At 44.6% G+C, this 24,457-nt stretch overlaps 1 protein-coding gene across 1 annotated transcript in view; it reads right to left on the reverse strand.

The window, feature by feature from the left end:
• Positions 1 to 4,969: 4,969 nt before the first annotated feature.
• The window catches only part of LOC121137010 (5-formyltetrahydrofolate cyclo-ligase-like), a 35,758-nt gene continuing 16,270 nt past the window's right edge, over positions 4,970 to 24,457 (reverse strand). Inside the window, exon 2 of the mRNA XM_040738769.1 lies at positions 4,970 to 5,202. Coding sequence (XP_040594703.1) covers positions 4,970 to 5,202 — 233 coding nt within the window. The remainder of the gene's footprint in view (positions 5,203 to 24,457) is intronic.

Here is a 24,457-nt window from a genome sequence, read left to right on the forward strand (position 1 = left end):
GAAGCCATCTGGGCCTGGGCTTTTTTTGTTTGGGAGACTTTTGATGACTGCTTCTATTTCATTAAGGGTTATAGGTCTGTTTAGATTGTTTATCTGCTCTTGATTTAGTTTTGGCAAGTGATATCTATCCAGGAAATTGTCCATTTCCTTTAAATTTTCACATTTTGTGGAGTACAGATTTTCAAAGTATGCCCTGATGATTCTCTGGATTTCCTCAGAGTCTGTTGTTATGTCCCCTTTTTCATTTCTGATTTGACCACAGCAACTCTTACAGAGGAAAATATTTAATTGGGGCTACTTACATGTTCAGAGGTTTAGTCCATTATCATCATGGCGGGAAGCATGGTGGAATGAAGGCAGACGATGCTAGAGAGGAGCTGAGAGTTCTATATCTGGATCAGCAGGCAGCAGTAAGAGGAGAGTGACACTGGGACTGGCTTGAAGCATCTGAAACCTCAAAGCCCACCCCCAGTGACACACTTCCTCCAACAAGGCCACACCTCCTCCAACAAGGCCACACCTCCTAAAGAGCCTATGGAAGCATTTTCATTCAAACCACCACAGGTAAGTTCACTCCATAATATGCCACTGGGAAAGAAAAGAGGTTCTCCAAGGTTTTAAGAAGAATGGAGTTCTTAGATGTTCCTTCCAGAAGAGAGATTTATCCTTGAAACTAGATACAAATTCTGATCCTCACACAAGCAACTAGAGAACCAGAGGCACATGTGAGCAGAGAATACTTCCAGAAGCAACTGCATGCCAGATGAATGCTGTTGCCTGCTGGCTTAGACTTCCTCCATGCTATAGAGCTCTGTTGTCACAGGCCAGCTCCACCAACAAAATCCTCTGCACCTGTAAACAACTAGCTTTGATTTTCATGATTGCCAGGGGAGTTTTTAAGCAGGACCACTCCCTGTCCATTTCTGACTTTTTTCCATGATAAAAAGTGACATTTATTTATTTTTTATTTTTAAAACAATCTCAGTTCCCTCTCATTTTCATCCTCCCACTCCCCATACCTTCTCCCCACCCCACCCCTCATCCACTCCTCAGAAAGGTTGAGACATCCCATGGAGAATCAACAATGTCTGTCATACCACTTGAGGCAAGACCAAGGCCCTCCCCACTGTATCTAGGCAGAGCAAGGTATCCTTCCAGAGGGAATGGGCTCAAAAAAGCCAGTTCATGCACCAGGGAGAAATACTGGGTTCCACTGCTAGTGGTCCCACAAACTGCCCAAGCCACCCAACTGTCACCCACATTCAGAGGGCCTGGTGGTGTCCTATGCAGGTTCCCCAGCTGTCAGGCTGGAGTCAGTGAGCTCTCATTTGCTCAGATCAGCTGTGTGTGTGGGTTTCCCCGTCATGGTCTTGACCCCTTTGCTGACATATCACTCCTCATTCTCTACAACCAAACTCCAGGAGTTTGTCCCAGTGCTTAGCTGTGGATCTATACATCTTCTTCCATCAGTTACTGGATAAAGGTTGTTATCAATCTGATTATAGGGGGAAGGGCAGCTAAGGTGCCCTCTCCACTATTGCTTAGATTGTTAGCTGATCCTTGTGGACTCCTAGGAATTTCCCTAGTGCCAGGTTTCTGACTAACCCCATAATAGCTCCCTCTGTCAAGGTGTCTCTTTTCTTTCTCTCCCTCGGTTCTGCCCCTGCCTCTACTTCCTGATCCCTCGTGTTCTCTTATCTCCTCCTCTTCTTAGGTCCTCCCTGTTTCCTGGCTTCTCTGGGATTTTGAACTGTAGGCTGGTTATCCTTTGCTTTATGTCTAATGTCTACTTATGAGTGAGTACAAACCATGTTTGTCTTTCTGTGTCTGGGTTACCTTACTCAGTAGGTTATTTTTCCAGTTCTAGCCATTTGCCTGCAAATTTCAAGATGTCATTCTTTTTTTTACTGCTGAGTAGTACTCCATTGTGTAAATGTGCCACATTTTCTTTATACACTCCTCGTTGAGTGGCATCTAGCTTGTTTCCATGTTCTGGCTATTACAAATAATGCTGTCTTGAATATAGCTGAGTAAATATCTTGTGGTGTGATTGTGCACCCTTTGGGTATATGTCCAAGAGTGGTTTGCTGGGTCTTGCATCACTGACATTCTAACTCCACATCAGTTTAACATCTAGAGATCACATTTGGGATCCTTGTAGACATGTTCTGTTAACTTTAACTTGTACAAGAATGCCCAGAGGATAGTTGTTAAAATGGATATTTCCAGTACCGTACCCTACAGTCTTAACAGGAAATCTACAAAAAGCTGCTTGGAAAATGTATTCTAGAAAAATGTTCCCTGGCAGAACGCCCTACCTGGTGAAATGTCCTATCTCCAGTCTATTCAAGAGTGGGCCACAGTCATGGCTACCATGTGGCTAATGGGACCAAGGAAGGTGGTTTTCAAATAACGATTTCTTAAATTAAATTTTTACTTAAACAGTCACTTGGGATTAGAGCAATATGCTGTGAGTATGGCTTAGAATCTGGCTACTGGGGGCAAGCAAACATGCAGTAGCATCTTGTGGAAAATGCAGAATTTCAGGTCACACCTTAAGGCAGCTGGACCAGCATTCACATTTTTAAAGTGATTCCCTTATGAACCTCATACCAATAAAGTCACTGTCCACTTTCTGCAATATGTTGGTGCCTCTTTGAACAATTCTGCTCTGTTCCATTCACTTTCTGTTGTAGGAAAATGAGTTCTCACAATTCTTATCAAGTATATTAGATGTGACTATAACTGACATTACTGGTCTGGTGTTGGGGTTGGGAAAATTGCAACCTGGTTGGAAAATGCCCTTTGTGTATGAGAGCCAGGGTTTGGGTCTTATTCTGTAGGCAACAGAGAAACAATAAAGGCTGTGAAGCAGGCAGGAAATGTTTTACGGATGTAATGCTTGCAGGCCTGGAAGAGAGCCTAGAGGAGATAGTCATACTGATAAGCAGTCTCCACATTCCACTGGCTCTTACATTATGTATATCTATAGGAAGCCAAATTGGCATTTTAAAGTATTTTTTACTTTTGTGCATAAAATATCAAGCTATAAATTATGTAAACTATATATTATGTAAAAAAAGATCTGTTTTAAATGAAATAAATGTACATGAAATCTGTATACTCTCTAAAGTTGTTTCTAAATACTCTACATCCTCTGAACTAATAGCCTCATGAAGTGGACAGACATGGACACTAATAACTGCTATGTAGGCCAATGTGACACACAGGAGTATGGCCACAGCAAGGGATGGAGAGGAAATGGAAGGAGCAGTGGGGGATCCAAGGAAGACCTAGAAACAAGGCAGAAGCAGAGGCCTAAAGATGTAGAGCAGTTCCCAGGCAAAAGACAATAGCACTGAGATGCAGGAAAATAAGCCTGCCCAGGCCAGAGGGCAGGAACAGCCTGTGATACTCACAGCATGCCAGAAAGATGACATAGGAAGGGGAGAAAGATGACAGAAGGGTAGGGGACACTTACAAGAGGTTTCTTCCACAGTAGAAGGCATCTAACTGCCCTGACCTGCAGGACACCAACCTGCAGGCCATCAAGAGACCTAATGACCGGAGATAGGGACAAGAAGACACTAAGTAATGACCACAAGACAAGCAGCAGATCAAGTGGCAATTTTTATTTTTCTCAGGGCAGTTAATGTACTTGTTAGAGCAAGAGAACAGGAGGGGTGTGAGGGGGTGAGAGGGTTGTTTTGGGTATCAGGTGTGCACATAGCAGGGTATTGTTTAAGCACATAGAGCAGGATATTGGCAAGGTAAAAAGTTCAGGAGGGAGAGGAATGGGTGGGCTAATGGCCGTTGTCCAGGAGATGGTTAGGGCTGGTTGAGTTTGGACAAGCTTTCTGGGTCACAGTGTTCCTATGTTCTACCTATGTTGTTTCTCTTCTGAGTACCTCCAGAAGGCTCCTTTGTTAAGGCTAAAGGCAAATTACATAAATCTTTAGGCTTTAGAAAGTACAGGCTTGGCTCCAAAAGATCAAGGTACGTGAGGTGCTCCCAACATCTAACTGTTACAAAGTCTCCAAAATATTCCAATTGGGAGAGCCAGCTTTAGAGTCACATCTTATCAGACCATCCCTGAAATAAACTGGAGGTAAAAGAAGCTGAGCATGAAGCGGCCTACTTTAGCTGAGAAACACTGCGGGCTGAAGAAAATAGCAGCCAGATGAGAGGAAGGGGAGAACAGGTGTAAAAGGCATCCCAGAGGCAATGCCAGCAGGAGCCACTGACAGGCTGCGGGTGGGACCAAAGCAAGTAGTCACGGCCAGGAAGACCCCTGAGTATCTTGTGATAACCAAGTCTTCCCTGCAACAAAATCACCTCTCTCTGGCTGCGAGGCCATCTGGCAATTTTCAGCCCATGGCAGCTTCCATTTCCAAATGGAATCCAGGAACCAACAGAAACGATTCCCAACGTATATCAGATATTAAAGTCCTAAGGGCCAGAGACCAATCAACTGAATCAAAGTATGTAAACCACCAAAGGTTCCTCTCGTGGAACTACAAAGTATCGCCCATTAAACTTTGAGGTGAGTAACTGAAGTCATGATTAGGTGGTATATTATTCTGCCAAATCAATTAATAACAGCTGAGTCTCCATAAACCAGAGCAATGGCCGGACATTAGGGAATGGAGCCTTCATCCCCAATTTCTATGATTCTCTAATACTCATAAATATTTAATTTAAACTGCAAGGCAGAGAGGTCAGCTTACCGTCTTAACACCAGGAAGCTAAGCTGAAGCCATACAGCTTTTGCCTCCATTTGAATTAATATCCTGGTATTCACACTTCTACTGATTTCTAAAGATGGTTTTGTGCTAGATATTTTATATTTACACTAAAAAAACACAATACATATTCACTTTAATGTGCCATGTTGACTCATTTTTGAGGAAAATACACAGATTTTCTTCACCCTGGTACATAACAGTGAGGGTGGCAGTCATCATGCGACTTAAGATGCCGGGGAGTCTTCATAAAGGACTTCATCTACCTTCATGTCGTGCTCCTCCACTGGGACCTGGAGGCAGATCTGCTCTTTGAAAGCCAAAGCCAAGGTGTAGGGCTTCACTTCCTGGTGCTGCACACAGCGCTTCAAGTAGGTGTCACAGTAGCCCTTGCCCCGCCCTAGCCGGTTGCCATCTTTGTCAAACCCAAGGCCTGGCAAGAAGATGAGGTCAAGTCCACCTGTGGAAATAGGGATGTATATGGAGTATCAACGGTTATTGCAAGATTACTTCAGGATATCAGCTGTGTTTTATTTCTTATAACAATAATCCTTTTTCTGATTTCTAAAGAAAGAGCCGACCTTTGTGAAATTATGAAAAAATCAAGTTGGACAAAGGAGCTAATTCTCCAGCTACTTAGTTAGTCCTGCATCCATCCTTCAGCAGTTCCTGGTGGGCCTCTATAGATATGGCAGATTGATAGCCCTGGCCACACAAGCCAGAGGGTTCTCCATGGCAGAGCCTCAGAACCTCCGTTAATTCTAGCATGCTTCTCCCTCCACGCACTGTCCAGTTTGGGAGGCAGCAGCCTGGATAATGAGATGGAGAGGTGTGAGAGGGTAAGGGAAAAGCAGGATGGATGGAGCTATTCTCATAGCTCCTAAGAGCACTGAGAAGCCCACTCCTCTTCCTTTTCCTCCCATTGACAGGCAAGGGTAGGCTCAGCCTGTCATCTTCGCTGTGGGCTAACCACTCAGACAGCACTGCTGGCTAGGCATACCACGGTTGGAAGCCAAGGACTCTCCAGCACAGGGTGCTAGAAGCAGTGTTATTCAGATTGCCGCTAGACTGGCCCCTGCTTCAAGCAGCTGCTGACTTCCTATGAGGTCAACTCCACTTCCTGTTCCTGGCATGTACCTGTCGACCCTACCCGCCAACATCCCACACTGAACAGCTCAGGTGCAGTCAGATCCAACCTCCAAGCCCGCCTGTCTATTACAAGCCCTGCTTGCTAAGAATGGTGGTGACACTGACCTTTTCTCTCTCCCCATCCCATTCATTTATCTCTATAGGGATGAACAGTGTCCTGTGCACTCGGACCTTACTCCCTAGGGTCCTCTTTATGTTTCCAGAGCAACTGACTTAAAGCTCCTGTCTTCTAAACACATACAGTTTCTATGACGTCTGCCTCTCCATGGTAAGAAACCTATTTTGCAAAGTCCTCAGAGGAGACAGAGTCCCTGCCTTCAAGAGATGGCAGTTCAGTTAAAACAAAAATTCATCCAAGGCCAAGACAACATCTCTATCATGTGTCCCAAACAACAGAGACAGGAGCCCTAGAGACTCCAGCAGAGAGCAAGTAAATCTAGCTAGGTGATAGGACCAGGTTATATGGTATTTTGACTTGACATGGATCTTTAAGAACAAGTTAAGGGTCAGGTTATATCCTGGAAACCAAAAGAAGGGTAGCAGGAGCAGTGTGCTGAAGAAGCGGCAGGCAGCACTTCTGTTTCCTGGAGAAGGAAGAACGGGGTAGAGAGTAGGAGGACAGACCAGCTCTCTCCAGCACGAGCCATAGACGTCCTTAAAAAGGTGTGCATATTTGTCACAAAATTAAAAGTAGAACTACCATAAAACCTAGCAGTCCTACTCCTATGGATTATCCACAAAAATTAAAAAAAGATCTTAGAGGATCTTTACACACTTCCATTTTCAAGTAGAACTGTATACAATAGCCAAAAGGTAGACTATCCTAAATGTAGCAACTGATCAAAATAAACAAACAAAAACAAAAAACAAAACCCATGATACATACATATGGCAACATATTAATCTGTCAGAAAATGGAAGAAAATGTTGTAATAGTGGACAAGGATGAACTGTGAGGACACTATGCAAAATGAAAAAGATCATATAAACATGTGCACTATATGATTCCACTTACAGGCATCTAGAGTAGTAAACCTTTTATAATCAGAAAGCAGAATGAAAGTAGAATGTCATTTGCCAGAGGCCCGAGGAAGATGCTTTGATAAACACTGCAGTCAGCATTTTAGTCATACAAGATGGAAAAGTCCTAGAGATCTGCAATATGACAATGTGCTTACAGACAACACAAATGCATGTTACAATTTAAGAGGTTACATCTCATGTGGCATACTAGATAACATAAGAAAAACTATAAAAGCCAAGCAACAAAAAGGGAAAGCAACAGAACAGCTGGGATATCCACCAGTGCCAACTCCTAAGGACAGAAGGCAGAATTTTGGAGCTGCCACATTATGCTGGTGGAAGAGAGAATGGAGAAAGGAAACAGGCAAGGAAAGCCATTCTCAGCCCTCAGGCTGCAGCCAAGCTTGCTGCCACTGCCCTCCTCCTCCCTGTGCTGCTCTCCCTGGAGTCTACCTCGTAGAGCTGAGTGTGTACGTCTCTGTCAACTCCACTGGACAGCAAATTTCCTTGCAGGCCATAACTTTTTCCAAGACATCCTTCAAGCTTGAATTTTAATAGACTTCCAGAGCACAAAGACCTTGAAAGACAAGTACATTATCTTCAGATAGATCAATCCTGGCATGGCATCCCCACTTTAATAACTCTAAATACATATATTTGGATTAAAGAAGTAACATTATGGGACAAAACGAGTAAGTTTGTCTCCGCATGCCTGCTAGTTTGATGTGAATGGGAGAGCTGTTAAGCAGAAGGGAGAATGGCCTTTGGACTGTTGAGTAACTCAGGGATCTGAACTCGCCCTTCAGGGGTCCTGGCATTCTTCTTAGCTGTGGGTCCCTGCCCACAGGATTACCACCACCTAACACCCTTCTACCATTTGTGGGCTGTGGCCCCTGGTTCCAGTAGTTACTTAGGAAGACTTTTCTGGTAGGCTCCCACTTCTGCTGTCTGGTGAATCTGAGTGTTTTTCTGGAAACATCCTGTAGCCCTCACTCGGCTTCATCCATCTGTGGTCTCAGTTCTTCCTGTGCCACCAACCTTTATTGCCTTCTCTCCTCTTCCCCACCTGAAACACACACACACAGGTGCACACTCACACACACACACATCCCTCTGGGAATATTCCCACACCATAATACTACTTCTGGATGCCCCTTTCCCCAATGGGGACAAGAAAATCAGGTATGGGCTCAACAAGCTTTCCATGCCATACACACTAGAGTGATACCCTAGACACCCCCTAATGTCAAAATTCTGTAGGAAAACAGAAAAGCCTTCCTTCTTCACACATACTCTTCCTGCAGCTCAGAGTCTCATTAACAGAGGACAATGGTATCAGCACAGCCCACTCCTGCTGTTGTTTAACCCCTGGGGCGTTTGCTTCACAAGTCTTGCTGGAGCAGAATATACCTAAGACAGCCAAAGAGCTCCACTCATCAGGATTGCAACAGGAACTTCAGGAAGGGGTCTCTGGGGATAGCTAAATCCTTCTGCACAGTCATAGTTTATTGTTTGTTTATGCTTTCTTGCATTCAAAACTGTAACACTTTGCCCCAGCCTTACACCCTGTGTTTGTTTGCAAACTTTCTTTTTTCCCACTGTTTGGTGCTGCCCTGAAACAGCAGCCACCTCTGAAGGCAGCTGGTAAGGTGCAAGGACCATGCTCCGGCCTAGCTGTGGGATCCAGGGCGAGTTACTTTCCAATCTGGGTTTCAACATTATCACCTGCAAATCTGCTTGGTCCCCGCTGGTCACAAATATTAAATTAGATAAAGCTTATGAACTCTACAGTTAGGTGCCGTCTATGATAATCACACTTATTGTGAGACTTTCTCTTGTGAATTAAGAAATCCGAGGCACCGAAAAGGATGGCATTCCTTGGGAACTCCCAGTGAAATCAAGCACACCCACTTACTCCAGTCTTCCCTTAGAAACGGTTCCTGCTCTTTCTTCCCCAGGGCTCAGGCAAAGAGGGAGCGAGACACTGAGGAAAGTGCAGGTAAAGAACTAGAGTTAGTTGATGAGTTTTGTTTTCTGTAAAGGACCCTATAGTAAATCATTTAGGCTATGTGATACTGTGGGCCGTAGTCAGTTATGTACTGTGAAAGCAGCCGTAGACAATATATACATGGATAACTGGTTATGCTTGTTTATTAAAACAGGTAAATAAGTATCCACCAATGCCCAGCATTAGGAATAAAGGGGTGAGTAAAAGTGCTGCATCTCCAGGCAGGCAGGAGGGGGCAGACTACTCTTCACTGCACACATGAGAAGCCATCCAGAGAGCTCCAAGAACTCTTAGGTCATTCAGTTCAAAGAGGAAGCTATCCCGGGAGGGTAAGAGTCAGCAGCTACACTGTTCCCACGCTAACAGGTAAGTGTGGCTGAGCAAAGGAGTTCAAGAAACAGCCACGGGCCAACTACGTTAGAGGCCATGGCAGCGCAAGAACACAGCTCTCACTTCAAAAGGAGTGTAAGAAACAGCCACAGGCCAACCCTGTTAGAGGCCATGGCAGCGCAAGAACACATCTCTCACCTCAAAAGGAGTGCAAGAAACAGCCACAGGCCAACTATGTTAGAGGCCATGGCAGCGCAAGAACACAGCTCTCACCTCAAAAGGTGTGTAAGAAACAGCCACAGGCCAACTATGTTAGAGGCCATGGCAGCGCAAGAACACAGCTCTCACCTCAAAAGGGATAAGGGGTAAATTACTCTAAAGCCAAATATTAGTGATCATGGACCAGGAACATGGATTCAGTTATTCCAAACACCAAGACTCAGAGTGGTAACAGTTTTGTGAAGTTTTTATACTTTCAGAACAAAAAGTCATAAATCAAGACACTCTTCAAATACATGGTGGGAACCCAGACAGGTCCCCTGACTCCACAACACACACACACACACACACACACACACACACACACACACACGATACAAATTTAAGAAAAAAGAAAAGAAACCTTGAAACCCCCATGAAGAATTAATCAACAAGATAGCCTAATAAAAACCAGTAATTTAAAAAATAATTACATCATAAGTGCATTTTCACTCTGTCCCAACATGTTTTGGACACTGGAAATCTCAGTGTAGAATCATACACATCTGAAGACAGGATGACCCCTGGCTATGCATTTCATCATTGTTACTACAAAATCTTTGCTTTGACATGGACACCAATGTGGATCAAAATACAGAATCGACATTCATCACCAGAGCGCTGGGCCAAGCACACAACACCTGGTACAATGCATTCCTGGGTGTAACAGGGCACTCTGCTGACCAGTGTATCACAGCATAAGAAGCCTATCTATGCCTTGCATTCAAAACTAAGGATATTGTAAGTGTGAGGCTTGATTCAACCCTATGAACACTATGTGTTTAAATGAAAGAAGTAGCCATAGACCATATCAGAATTCAGAGGGCACCCACTGAGGTTTTCAGATCTTTTTGCCACTGAACAAAGAGTTAGATCATGAATATATGGATAGTGGTAGAAATGGAGGCTATTTCTTTTTTTTTTTTTTTTTTTTGGTTTTACGAGACAGGGTTTCTCTGTATTGTTTTGCAGGCTGTCGGTCCAGCCTGGCCTCGAACTCACAGAGATCCACCTGCCTCTGCCTCCCGAGTGCTGGGATTAAAGGCGTGCGCCACCACTGTCTGGCGAATGAGGCTATTTCTTAAGAAAGAAAACACTACCGAGTATAGCAGGCCAGAGAACTAGGACAACTACCCAGCTCAAAATCCCTGGGCCATTAATGTCATTACCCGTTATGGGGCACTTCCAAAGCACCTACCTTCTCTTATTTTGTACATTTGTCCCTTACATGTAGCCTTGATGGGAAGAATTTCTGTGCTTCTGTCAAATCACTTCTCTCAAGTAAACCTTGATCCTCTCTGTGCCCTAACCTTCCTCTATAGTCAAAGGAGACAGGGATTTAGACTCTTCTATGCAAAGCTGAAGTTCATAAGGTACCAACTGCTGAGTATTTCCACACAGCAGCCTCCACCCTAGAAAAGTCAAACTAAGGTGGCCTGTGAAGGTAGCTGCCCTTCTCTATGATATCTGTGCATTCCTGTGCGTCCATCTTGGGAAGGACACAGAAGTGGCTGCCTCTGAGATGAAAAGTTGTGGAACACAAGGAAGGTCCTGGATAAAAAGGAGACCCAAATTCCACATGACTCCTTGTGAATTTTTATCACATGGCACACAGAACTAGAAATGCAAAATTCTACTCTTAAATGTCAACCTTCTGTGTGAAGGCAAGGGCCTAGAAGATAGTCTAGCATTCAGTCAAATGTACTGGCTTCCAGGTGGACCACTGCTTTGGCTTCCACAACAACCTTGCATAGCTAAGAACCTTCTAAGTAACTGAAGCTCCCCTTAAAACCCAACTTCTTAAGATGGTACCAATACGACCAACTTTACAGAGAGACTAAGTAAATACACAAAGGAGGTATGTCAAAACCCAGTGAAGTATTCAGTAAACGCAGGCTTCTCTTATACTTATAAATATGAAAATGCCTACTCTCTGTTGGCTCTGAAAGTTTTTTTTTAAAGAGTTATTTAGATTTTTTTTAAAATCAGCTCAATCCCTTTCCAAGAGCAAGCCTAACTCTCCACTGCCATCTGCTGTCAGCTGGAAATATGCAGGCAGGAGCCATCCATGAGAGATGCTGGAGTCAGGGGCAGAGCAGACTTAGGCGATTGCGACCCTGCCCAGATGCGATGAGAAAGCATTCTGGTTATAAACCAGCTTTCCTTTTACAGAGGACCCTCTGGGCTGTGTCTGTTTCTAGGAAGAGTCCTTGATGCTCACTTTCAGCTGCGCTCTCCAGTTCACATCACCTGCCCACAAACCCCACAAAACACATTATCATCTGCTCTTTCCAAATGGGAAAACCATGATATAATCTGACAAAGTCATATAGACAGTGACACTGAGACTCCAATGCTGGGGAAAATGGGAGCTTCTGCTGGAGGGTAAAGCAAACAGAGATGATTCTACTAAATCCGCCATGGAAGCAGGCTCCGAAACACTGAATACCGCACTGTCAGGCCTGGGCCACAGTGTGGACAGACGACACACAGACTGGGAGAAGGGAAGACGTTCAATAAGGGGGACAGCTAGGGGGCTGACAGTGCTTAGGTAGTAACCGGGGAACACTGGCCATTCACAGACCTACGAGAGGTAGGAGTAGGGAGAGGATGTCTCTGGCATCAGCAGAATGGCAGCTAGACGGGCTGCTGGGCAGCAATGTGGGAGCTGCACGGTGATACTGAATTCTAACACTTCAGTATCCTCTGGTTTCTAATGTGTCCACATGTTAGAGTGAAAAATGAAAAAGATTGTGAGTCTAATGGAAACTAACAAACAGATTTACATACGGTTATTATCAGTGGTTGCTTCTGGGCATGGAGACTTGGATTATTTTAGTTTTTGCTTTATGTCTCATCTTTATGATTAAACACTGCTGAATTCATTTTTGTTTTATCTAGACATAAAATTACTGTCCCAGTGCTATAATGGAGTAAAGAGTACAGAAAACTTTGGCCCATAGCCATGTTAACAAAGCAGGAACAAAAACATAATGAAAGCTAGGACTATGGTCATGGTAGCTGGGCTACGAATACCACCCCCCAATAGAAAAAGGTGAAGGACACCACAGGATCCTCATCTGGGATCCCAGACATCACTTGTTCCCGCAAACTAGCTATGAGTGCTCTTGGGAGATGCTACAGTATATAAAAAGAGGAAGATTATGCAAAGTGGGAATCCATGAAACAACTTTCATGACATCATCATACATGGTGGAGTGGGACTTTGCAGTGATGTAGCTGTTTGGGGGCCATCCACTCTCCTATAAGTAACGCCTTACCCATGTTCTTATAAACAAGCTCAATGGTTTACCACATTGGACTAGGGTGGAATCCTCACTTTGGGTGTTGTTAGTGCTACATCTGGGGTAGTTTGATGCCTTTTCACATCTTCCTGGGCAAAATTAATGCAAAAACAGGGCACAGCTATTTTTTAATAAGACCGTGTGTGTGTGTGTGTGTGTGTGTGTGTGTACTCTAAAATAATTCTAGTCTTTACCAGGAGACATACTTCAAATCATGTTAGCCATTTTCTTAAGCACTTAAAAACTTAATTATACTTTGACCAACACCTCATCTAGAAAATATACCTCAAATAGTAAGATAACAGGGAACAGGTAGCAATTATCTGACATTATTGTATTAGACATCATGACCATCACTGCTATCCCTATGAACAACAGTCATAACCATACATGAAAAATAGCAAATTAGTTACCAAGAACCAAAATGGGAATAGAAGAGCCAATTCAGTGTGGGTATGGCACGTAGAGATAAGTACCAGAGATCCTCTGGTCTCCACCTTCCCACAGTACTGGGATAACAGGCCTGGCTTTTTGCTCAGGTTCTGCGGTCTTAAACTCAGTCCTCATGCTTGTGCAGCAAGCACTCTTACCTACGGAGCCATCTCTGTACCCCCCCAATTCTTTAACTCTTACCTACGGAGCCATCTCTGTACCCCCCCAATTCTTTAACTCTTACCTACGGAGCCATCTCTGTACCCCCCCAATTCTTTAACTCTTACCTACGGAGCCATCTCTGTACCCCCCCAATTCTTTAACTCTTACCTACGGAGCCATCTCTGTACCCCCCCAATTCTTTAACTCTTACCTACGGAGCCATCTCTGTACCCCCCCAATTCTTTAACTCTTACCTACGGAGCCATCTCTGCACCCCCCAATTCTTTAACTCTTACCTACGGAGCCATCTCTGTACCCCCCAATTCTTTAACTCTTACCTACGGAGCCATCTCTGTACCCCCAATTCTTTAACTCTTACCTACGGAGCCATCTCTGTACCCCCCAATTCTTTAACTCTTACCTACGGAGCCATCTCTGTACCCCCAATTCTTTAACTCTTACCTACGGAGCCATCTCTGCACCCCCCCAATTCTTTAACTCTTACCTACGGAGCCATCTCTGTACCCCCCCAATTCTTTAACTCTTACCTACGGAGCCATATCTGCATCCCCAATTCTTTAACTGCACCGGCTTGCAACCCACATCCTGCCAGTCAAATACGGCTATAAAGTTTCACTGGAACCCAGCCACACTTTATCCCTGAAATAGATGCAGTACCAGCCACTAAGCCCCAAATGTTATCTGCTCCTTAGAAGGAAAGCTTGCTAGCCCTTGATTTGGGCATCTCCCTTAGGGCTTAAGGGCACAGAAAATCAAACTTCAGTCCATCCTATCTTAGAAGATATTGACTAAAATAAATACGGACAGGGAGATTAAATTGTTTTCACTGTGCAAAATGATGTAGAGAAGCGATATTCTCTAATCCAAACAGCATTCCTAAGTATTATTTTGACACTGAGTTTGGGAGGCATTTGCTGATATTCATAGTCAGATGGGCCCAAAGGGGACAACGAAGTGGGAAGAAATCAGTGAATAATTTTCTTATGCTTTTTCTCTAATCTGGGTAACCTCTGGTCATGTGATTTTCTAAAAAACAAAACAAAAAAAGAGGAAGACAAACTCTTCAGTCTAAGCTAATGACTCTTAGAACTCGTCCTCTGGGTGACACAATCAAAGAATAAATAAGAGAACCACAGAAAAACAAAATACTGTACTGTGGGAACACCAGACCTTGAGCAGAGGCCCACTTCCCCTTCTGCCTGGGAGTAGGCAGCTGTAAGACAATGTTTACTAAAAACATGTTTACTAAAAACAATACAATGCCTGGGGGCATTAAGTTCCTGGAAAAGGCCTGCCCGCAGAAACCACCCTGACCTCGACCTTGTCCAAAGACTAACCACCTCTTCTGCCACGCCCAGATCAGTTTCTGGGGTGAGAGCAGAACCAGCCAGGGTAGAGGAGAGAGCAGAAGCTTCTCTGGTGGGAGCCTTTCTTAGGAAGTTTTCTTGAACCTTTTTGGAGCCTGCTTAAAGTTTTCTTTACATCGTTGAACAAGTCTCTGTGTTGTCAATCCCGACACCCTCCGCACATTCTCAGACACAGGCCGCGCAGCAGACACGACAATTGGAGGTCCTACCAAGATCGTGAAAGTGAGGTAAGTGGACGGGGTTAAGAAACTATGGGGAATAGTTCCGGGAAGCTAGAATCATTGCAGTATCAACTAAAAAAGTTACTTAAAGAACATGGGACTGCAGTCAAGTCTAAAACCCTAGAAGGCTTTCTAAAATCGATCGAACGAGCCAGTCCATGGTTCATTACTGGGGGAAACTTAAATATTCCAGATTGGGAGGAGGTTCGCCGTGATCTTCATAGACTTTTACGAAAAGAGGGATCTGAGTCCTTACCCCCTACGACATTCTCTTTATGGAGATTAGTGAGGGGAGCACTTTTGACAGATAAGGTTCGTCACCGCCAGGTAGTTCAGGACACAAAAGAGGCTTTTTTAGAATTACAAGAGACTGAGACTCAAGCCTCCTTGAGTTCAGGGGCAGAGAGTGATGATGAATCATCTGAAGGGACCCTGACTGAAACTAGAGGCTCCATTGTTAGTGAGGATGAAGGGGAGTCTCTTAGTAACAACAAAAAAACGGGTAGAGATCTCCGGGCGCAACCCAAACAGAAGAACTCCGGTCAGAATCGGTTATATCCTTCTCTATTAGACATAGAAAATGGAAGTAGCTCAGACTCAGACTCATCACAGTCTGAAAAGGAACGGTTACTTGCTGAGATCGCGGCCCTTAAAAAAGAACTAAAGAAGATTCGATTTAAGGAAAGACAGGACAGGGAGAGAAACCCTTCCCCATACTTTGACAAAAGGGACTCCTATGAGATAACCCAGTCTTTCTCGGACCTGGAGGGAAGACCCAGAGGAGGGGTCCAATGCTGCCCGGTGGTGCCCCCAGTAATGGAAGTTCCAGATCCGAACAATTCTGGACAGGTCATTCGGCGTCATAACCCTTTAAATTTTAAGGAGATAAAACAACTTAAAGAGGCAACTTTAAATTATGGAGCACAGGCTCCCTTTACACTTTCCTTAATGGAAATGTTTTGCGTCTTTTAACTTGACACCTAGTGATTGGCAGCAGCTTTGCCGAGCGACTCTATCAGGGGGAGATTATTTGATTTGGAGAGGTGAGTTTCAGGAAAGATGCAGCCAGACAGCCCAAAGAAATGCACAGGCCAGACAGCCCCAGAGAAATGTGGAGATGCTTACCGGGAGTGGTCAATACGCCACCATTCAGCTACAAATGCAATATGACATCGCAGTTTATGCCCAAGTGGCAGCCGCGGCCCAAGGGGCTTGGAAAGCATTGCCTTCCAAGGAAGGAGGGGATCATCTGTCCAAAGTCCTTCAAGGACCCTCTGAACCTTTTCAAGACTTCGTAGACCGTCTCAGTCAGGTAGCAGAAAGAATATTTGGGGGCATTGGGCCTGCGATGCCGGTCATCAAGCAGATGGCATTTGAAAATGCAAATAAGTATTGTAAGGAAGCCCTTCGCCCCTATCGCAATAAAAGTCTAAATGACTATATCCGGATTTGTAGGGACATTGATGGGAACTTCATCCAGGGCCAAGTGTTAGCTGCTGCCATTCGGCCCCAAGTGGGGAAAGAAAGACCTACTCTGGGAGGGAAAAAAACATGTTTCAGCTGTGGTAGGGAGGGACACTTCCGTAGAGAGTGCCCTCAAAATAGTACTACAGGTCTCAAGCGACCTGGTTTATGCTCCCGTTGCAGAAGGGGAAGTGGGTCTCTGCTCAAGGTCTGGTGTTCCCACACTGTACAACCCCACTTATATGTATCTAAAGCAGTCAATCTCAGAAATGGAAAGGAGAACCATGGTTCCTTAGGACCTGGAGCGGGGGTGGGGAGGTGGGAGGTCTGGGGTGGGATGGGGGGTGGGGATGGTCATCTGGTGCGTGTGTCATCTTTCAGTGGGCAATTTCAGGTCCCCAAATGAATTTTTTGGGTTTTGTTTTTTTGAGACAGGGTTTTTCTGTTTAGTTCTAGCTGCCCTGAAACTTTCTGAAGACCAAGGTGGCCTCAAAATCACAGAGATCTGCTTGCCTCTGCTTCGTGAGAGTACTGGTATTAAAGGTGTGTACCACCATCGCCCGGCAGAGATCCATTGCACAACTCAATGAACTTAACCCTGCTGAATGGAAAGCTGTGGATTTATACTATATGCTTCTTTACCTTAATAAAGAGAAACAAATACGATAGGAGAGGTGGCACAAGAAAGAAGAGAAGGGCTAGAGGCCTGGCTGGGAGAGTGTTTCCCTGGCATGTGAGAGCTACCAGCATCGTTAATGAGTTAATTAAAATGTGGCTTACTCTAAAGCAGTGTTTCTCAATCTGTGAGTCTCAATCCCTTAGGGAATCAAATGACTCTGTCACAGGATTCACTTAAGACCATTGGGAACACAAATACTTACAGTACAATTCATAACAGCAACAAAATTAGTTATGGAGTAGCAACAATATAAGCTCATGGTTGGGGGTCACCAGAACATGAGGAACTGTACTAAAGGCTCGAAGCATTAGGAAGGTTGAGAAACCACTGCTCCAGAGTAATGAAGAACATCTCTTCCAGGTGCAGGGTAAGAGTGTCTTTGAACTTCTTGCTGTCTATCTTACTTTATACATGATCAACATACAAAGTCATTATCCTAACCAGTTATAGACCTGCCCATTTCTTCAGCCTCAAGACTTTAGCAAAAAATAGAAACTGGCTTCCATCACTTGTTTTATCCAAGTGTTTAACAGACACTTGAAAGCCCAACAGTCTTTCTGGCTCCGCAAATGTAACTAGACTTACAGTAGAAGAAGCCTTATAGCTCACCTGATGTGAGTCTTGTGCCACCAGAACAACTTCTACTGCTACAAAACCTAAGTTAAAGTAATATAAGGTTATGAAACAGTATCAGCTGGGTCTGAATTAGGGTGATTTTTTCACTCCAACTAGCCTTGCTTTTCTGCTTCAATATGTCTTTGTCTGGTGGGTAAAAACTCTATCTTGAAACCCATAATGTACCCTAAAACTAGTTTGACAGGAAGGGGGAAGCAGAAAAAACAATTCTCAAAGTTTTATGTTCTATCAGAAATTCAATGGAATCAAGTCAATAAACAGCCATTATTAACTCGATAAATACAAGTCAGCTCTGCCCAAGGAACTACAAAGAGCATGGGAAAGGTATGTACCAATAAGGGCTAACAACTTGCTCCACTAAAAACACACCCAAGAAGTTGACTGTAAGGAAACACCTAAACTATAATAGGGATGGAGCAATGTAGGTGCCAAGGCAATAAACAGAAAGCAGATAATAGCATCCCACTGGCAAAGGGGTTAAGTCCAGGAGATGACATTAAGGACGGAGGTGCTAGAAGAAAAGCACTTTCAGGGATCTGGATTAAGGACAGCAATAGCCTGTGACATCCAAATGAAATAAGAAAAGCATAGATTTGGAGAACTGGGCATGTGTTCAGGTGACCATAGTGATGGAAAACAAGCCAGCTGGGGCGTATATGCCGACCATGTGGAAAAGTGCCTCCAGTGCCTACGAAAGAAACCACTAAGTTCCATAGAGAACCAGTAAAGCCCATGGCGGCTTGACAGGAAAACCAGGGGAACATGAGTGGCCATGGGAGGCCAAATTGAATCTCCAAGGAAAATAAACTCCACTGCAAGGTGGAGAAAACCTGAGGCAAGTGGGAAGCATCTTGGGGACTACACAGAAAACAGTCTAGAACCATTCCTGGCATTTAAAAATGCTACATTAACATATTCCTACATAAGCAAACTCACTCCTAAGGAAAATGTAGTATTAACCTGCATAGCACTCCCACATTCCCCGAGCACTCTGAAGGAAGGCTTGGGAAGGTCCTCACTGGCTAATCCCTGGTTTGTAATCAGACCCCAGTAACTTGTACCCCCATGTAGCCCACCAGACAACGACTCCTTTAAAGACACTTTCAAGACCTTAGAAGTTTAAAGGAGTTCCCCTGAAGGGAATTTGGGTCAGCAGGGGTAGAGCGGGCACTTATCACATGAGGAAGAGCCTTCCAGAGCCTGGCAATTACATTTTGAAAAGATGTTGTGGGCTGGTTGAAGTTGAAGTATTTCCTTAAAATAGACATCATCCTTTCTATGACTTTGGGTAAGTGTTCCTTTATTTGCTCTGGTTTGTTTCTAGTCATAACACAGAAGGAAAATACCATAGTTTGTCTATTATCCCATGCATTTATGTAAAAGATAATAGATCCTTCAATAGTGTTTTCAACACAGGTAGAACTAAATGGTTTGCATTATTTTGGTTCAATGCAATGGATAAGGCTATGTGCAGAGAGAATATGGGAGTTACTCTACTGGTATTAGACAAGTAATAACACTGGTGTCATAAGAATCAGATAAAGAACAAAATGGTTTTCAAAGGTCACTTTCACATCCAGTAATTCCATATTCAACCAGCTGTTTTCAGATGGTTCCACCTAATTATACAGTTTAAGAATCTAGTATCTTATTCATTCCCAACTGAACTGTTGTCTCTACAACCACACAAATGGAACAACATTTGTCTCTTTTTCCTGCAAAGTGGGGTTTTTATTCTGGATTTTACATTGTTGTTTTCCATGATTTTGGTACCTATTTTTAATCAATTTCTGAGGATGGAAAGTCTTAGAAACAAAACCACCTGGCTGGGCTTCACTGTTCGTTCACTTTGTGACTTTGATGAATAGTTTCCTGTGAGGAGCCGCCCTCGCTATCGCTATTGCCGTTAGAAGATGGCGCTGACATCTGCTGTCAGTTGGAGTTAACCGTTAGAAGATGGCGCTGACATCTGCTGTCAGTTGGAGTTAACCGATTAAGCTGTGCCTCTCCCGTGGCGTCATCTGGGGTGATGTGCAAACCACCAATCCCGGCTCTACACGTCTCACTCGGAGCTCCTAGGCTTATATAAGGGGCTGGGTTTCTTAGCTTGGGGTCTCCCTCTAAGAAGCTGATCATCTATCTCTCAAGATGCATTAAAGCTTTACTGCAGAAGGATCCGAGTGTTCTGCGTCGTTCTTGCTGGCGAGACGGTAGCGCGGGACATCTGGTGCCGAAACCCGGGAACTCTTCAACATCGCCGGCGCCGCGGGAGACCCCTCGGAAGACGGGGCGGATTCAGAACTGCAGGGACGTAAGTTCAGAGAGGTATGCTTTATCCTGAACACCCCCCTTTCTCGACTTTGGCCTTAGTTTGTCATCACCGTGGGACGGGTCAGTGGAGGTTTTGGTGCTAGTCCTGTTTGTCCTTCTCCTTCATCGTGGCTGGTGCTGACAGAATGGTGCTGTCAGTCTGGTGCTGTCAGTCTGGTGCTGTCAGTCTGGTGCTGTCAGTCTGGTAACGGAGTTGAGCGCCGTTTTTTAGATAAGCCACTAGCGCGATGGGGTTGTCACAGTCAGTGGTTACTGCCCTACAGACTGTGCTAAAACAAAGAGATCTCAAAATTGCACCACAAACACTTCAAAATTTTGTGAAGGAGGTAGATAGAGTGGCATCATGGTATGCTTGTTCCGGGTCCCTCACTGTGGCCTCATGGAACAAGCTAGGTAAAGAACTAGACAGGAAGCATGCAGAAGGAGATCTCCACTTAGGTACCAAAGCCATTTGGAAGCTAGTTAAAAACTGCTTGGAGGATGAGGCCTGTCACCCTGCTATAATAGAAAGTCAGGGAACCTTAGAGGAAGTTCAGGATAGCATGTCAGAAACTGAACGGAGTGAGAGAATGGGAGCTCGCAAAAGGAAAGACATGTCTAAGAAAAAAGGCCCTCCCCAAGAAGTTAAGAAAGGGGGAGAGAAAGAAGGGAGTGATCATTCACCCCCTAACAAATCTAAGAAAAAGAAAAAGCCAGAAGCTAGTCTATACCCTAGAGTAGAGCTAGAAGCCTTGGAGCTAGATAATTCTGATTCTGACACTCTGTATTCTAGCGAAGAAGGTGGTCTAGAGGAGGAGGTGGCACGGTATGAGGAAGAAAGATATCACCCTGATAGACACCGGCCACTGAAAACAAAAATGAATGTGAGACCACCACCTATAAATCCGGCGGGCTCACGCCCCTCAGCGCCTCTGCAGTATGAGCTTCGGCTGAATAATGGTACTGACTCCTTTTTACCTTTAGAGGAACGGAGAAAAATACAAGTAGCTTTTCCAGTATTCGAGAATGCGGAAGGCGGAAGAGTACATACCCCTGTAGATTACAATCAAATCAAAGAATTGGCCGAATCCGTTCGTAATTATGGGGTCAATGCTAACTTTACCACATTACAGGTGGAAAGGCTTGCTAATTTTGCCATGACTCCCACTGACTGGCAGACGACAGTGAAAGCAGTGCTTCCCAACATGGGACAATACATGGAATGGAAGGCTCTCTGGTATGATGCAGCCCAGGCACAAGCTAGAGTTAATGCCACGGCTGAAGATGAGAATCAGAGGCAGTGGACATTTGAAATGCTGACAGGTCAGGGTCAACATGCCCTTAATCAAACCAACTACATCTGGGGTGTCTATGGTCAGGTGTCGGCTGCCGCTATTAAAGCATGGAAGGCCCTCACAAAAAGGGGAGAATCCAGTGGACACCTTACAAAGATTGTCCAAGGACCCCAAGAGCCATTTTCAGACTTTGTGGCCAGAATGACAGAGGCCGCCAGTCGCATCTTTGGTGATTCAGAACAAGCTATGCCCCTGATTGAGCAACTTGTCTATGAACAAGCAACCCAGGAATGTCGAGCGGCTATCGCCCTCGCAAAAGCAAAGGTTTACAAGATTGGCTCAGAGTGTGCAGGGAGCTGGGGGACCCCTAACCAATGCAGGACTAGCTGCCGCCATTTTACAAACGCACAGGTATAGAGATTTATCTAGTCGAAAAGCTTGTTTTAATTGTGGGAGAATGGGGCACCTTAAGAAAGATTGTCAAGCCCCTGAAAGAACAAGAGAATCGAAGCTTTGCCATCGTTCTGGTAAAGGTTATCATAGGGCTAGCGAATGCAGGTCAGTCCGGGATGTAAAAGGGAGGCTTCTGCCCCCTATTGAAGAACCCAAGGTACCCCAATCAAAAAACGGGTCACGGGGCCCATGGTCCCAGGGCCCTCAGAAATATGGGAACCAATTTCAGAAAGCAATCAAGAGGAAGTAGAGGTTTCCGAGGAACCCCCGGAATGGACTTGCGTGCCGTCTCCGACTTCTTACTCATGCCCCAAATGAATGTTCAACCGGTCCCAGTCCATTCCCCTGGACCTTTGCCCCCTGCCACCATTGGGCTTATTCTGGGCCGTGGCTCCTTAACTTTACAGGGACTCATTATATATCCTGGAATTGTTGACCCGTATCATAAAGAGGAGATTCAAGTTCTCTGTTCTAGCCCTCGGGGTGTATTTTCTATAAAGCAGGGAGATAGAATTGCACAACTGGTGTTGCTGCCCTCCCTCGGGGATGGAGAAACCTACACTTTACAAAAAAGGGCTATGGGATCTTCTGGAAGTGATTCAGCCTATCTGGCTATACCCCTAAATGAGAGACCTACAATAAAATTGTTAATTAATGGAAAAGAATTTGAAGGGATAATGGATACGGGAGCAGACAAAAGCATTATTTCACTCCATTGGTGGCCGAAGTCTTGGCCCACTGTTGTTTCATCTCATTCTCTACAAGGTCTTGGATACCAGTCCTCTCCTGCCATCAGTGCCTCAGCCTTAACCTGGCGGAATGCTGAGGGCAAACAGGGATGTTTTACCCCCTATGTGTTGCCACTCCCTGTAAATTTATGGGGACGGGATGTGTTACAAGCCATGGGCATGACCCTAACTAATGAATACTCCCCCAGGCATCAGCCATTATGGCAAAGATGGGGTATACAAAGGGTAGAGGCTTGGGTAGGCAAGAACAAGGCAGAATAACACCCATTACGCAACACGGAAATCGGGGTAGAAAAGGACTGGGTTTTATTTAGGGGCCGTTGAGGCTTCACGACCCATACCATGGAAAACAGAGGAGCCGTTATGGGTCTCTCAATGGCCTCTATCCTCTGAAAAATTAGAGGCTGTCACAAGATTAGTGCAAGAACAGGAACGGCTGGGGCATCTAGAGCCTTCTACCTCCCCATGGAATACACCAAATTTTGTTATTAAGAAGAAATCTGGGAAGTGGAGATTACTCCACGACCTGCGGGCCATTAACAATCAGATGCATCTTTTTGGCCCTGTTCAAAGAGGACTTCCTTTGCTTTCTGCACTTCCTCAAGATTGGAAGCTTATTATTATAGATATTAAGGATTGTTTCTTCTCTATTCCACTTTACCCACGGGATAGACCAAGGTTTGCCTTCACTATCCCTTCTCTTAATCATATGGAACCAGACAAGAGATTTCAGTGGAAGGTACTGCCGCAAGGCATGGCCAATAGCCCAACAATATGTCAGCTGTATGTGCAGGAGGCTTTGGAGCCAATTAGGAAGCAAATTACATCTTTAATCGTTATCCATTATATGGACGATATTCTTATTTGTCACAAAGAGTTAGATGTTTTACAAAAGGCTTTTCCCATGCTGGTGGCTGAATTAAAACAGTGGGGATTAGAGATTGCCTCAGAAAAGGTTCAAATTGCAGATACAGGCCTCTTTTTGGGCTCAATGATTACTCCCAAAAATATAGTTCCTCAGAAAATAGAAATTCGCAAAGACCACTTACAAACATTAAATGATTTTCAGAAACTTCTGGGAGATATAAATTGGTTGAGGCCCTTTTTAAAAATTCCATCTGCTGATCTAAAACCCCTCTTCGATCTCCTGGAGGGTGAGATTAGACCATTGCAGATGTGGCAGATGGATGTTACTCATATTCCCTCTTTTGGAAGGCTTCAATATGTTCATGTTTCTGTTGACACCTGTTCTGGCGTAATGTTCGCCACACCCCTAACAGGGGAAAAGGCCTCATATGTGATTCAACATTGCCTTGAGGCCTGGAGTGCTTGGGGAAAACCCAGAATTTTAAAAACAGACAATGGACCAGCATATACCTCTCAAAAATTCCGACAGTTTTGTCGGCAAATGGATGTTACCCATCTAACTGGCCTACCTTATAACCCTCAAGGACAGGGCATTGTGGAACGTGCCCATCGTACACTCAAATCATATCTGATTAAACAAAAGGGGAGTATTGAGGATGTTCTACCCTCGGTACCAAGAGTTGCTGTGTCCATGGCACTTTTTACCCTTAATTTCTTGAACTCTGATGCCCAAGGCCACACTGCGGCCGATCGCCACAGTTTAGAGCCTGATAGGCCAAAAGAAATGGTAAAATGGAAAGATGTCTTGACTGATCTCTGGAAAGGCCTGGATCCTATTCTTATAAGATCCAGGGGAGCTGTGTGTGTTTTTCCACAGGAGGAAGAAAACCCCCTGTGGATCCCTGAAAGACTCACTCGAAGAGCTCCTTCACAACTCCAGAATAAGAAGGATGGAGGCCAAGTGGGTGATGAAGACTCTCCTACTC

Source organism: Mesocricetus auratus, unplaced genomic scaffold, assembly GCF_017639785.1.
Source record: "Mesocricetus auratus isolate SY011 unplaced genomic scaffold, BCM_Maur_2.0 Super-Scaffold_100676, whole genome shotgun sequence".
Taxonomy (NCBI): Eukaryota; Metazoa; Chordata; class Mammalia; order Rodentia; family Cricetidae; genus Mesocricetus; species Mesocricetus auratus.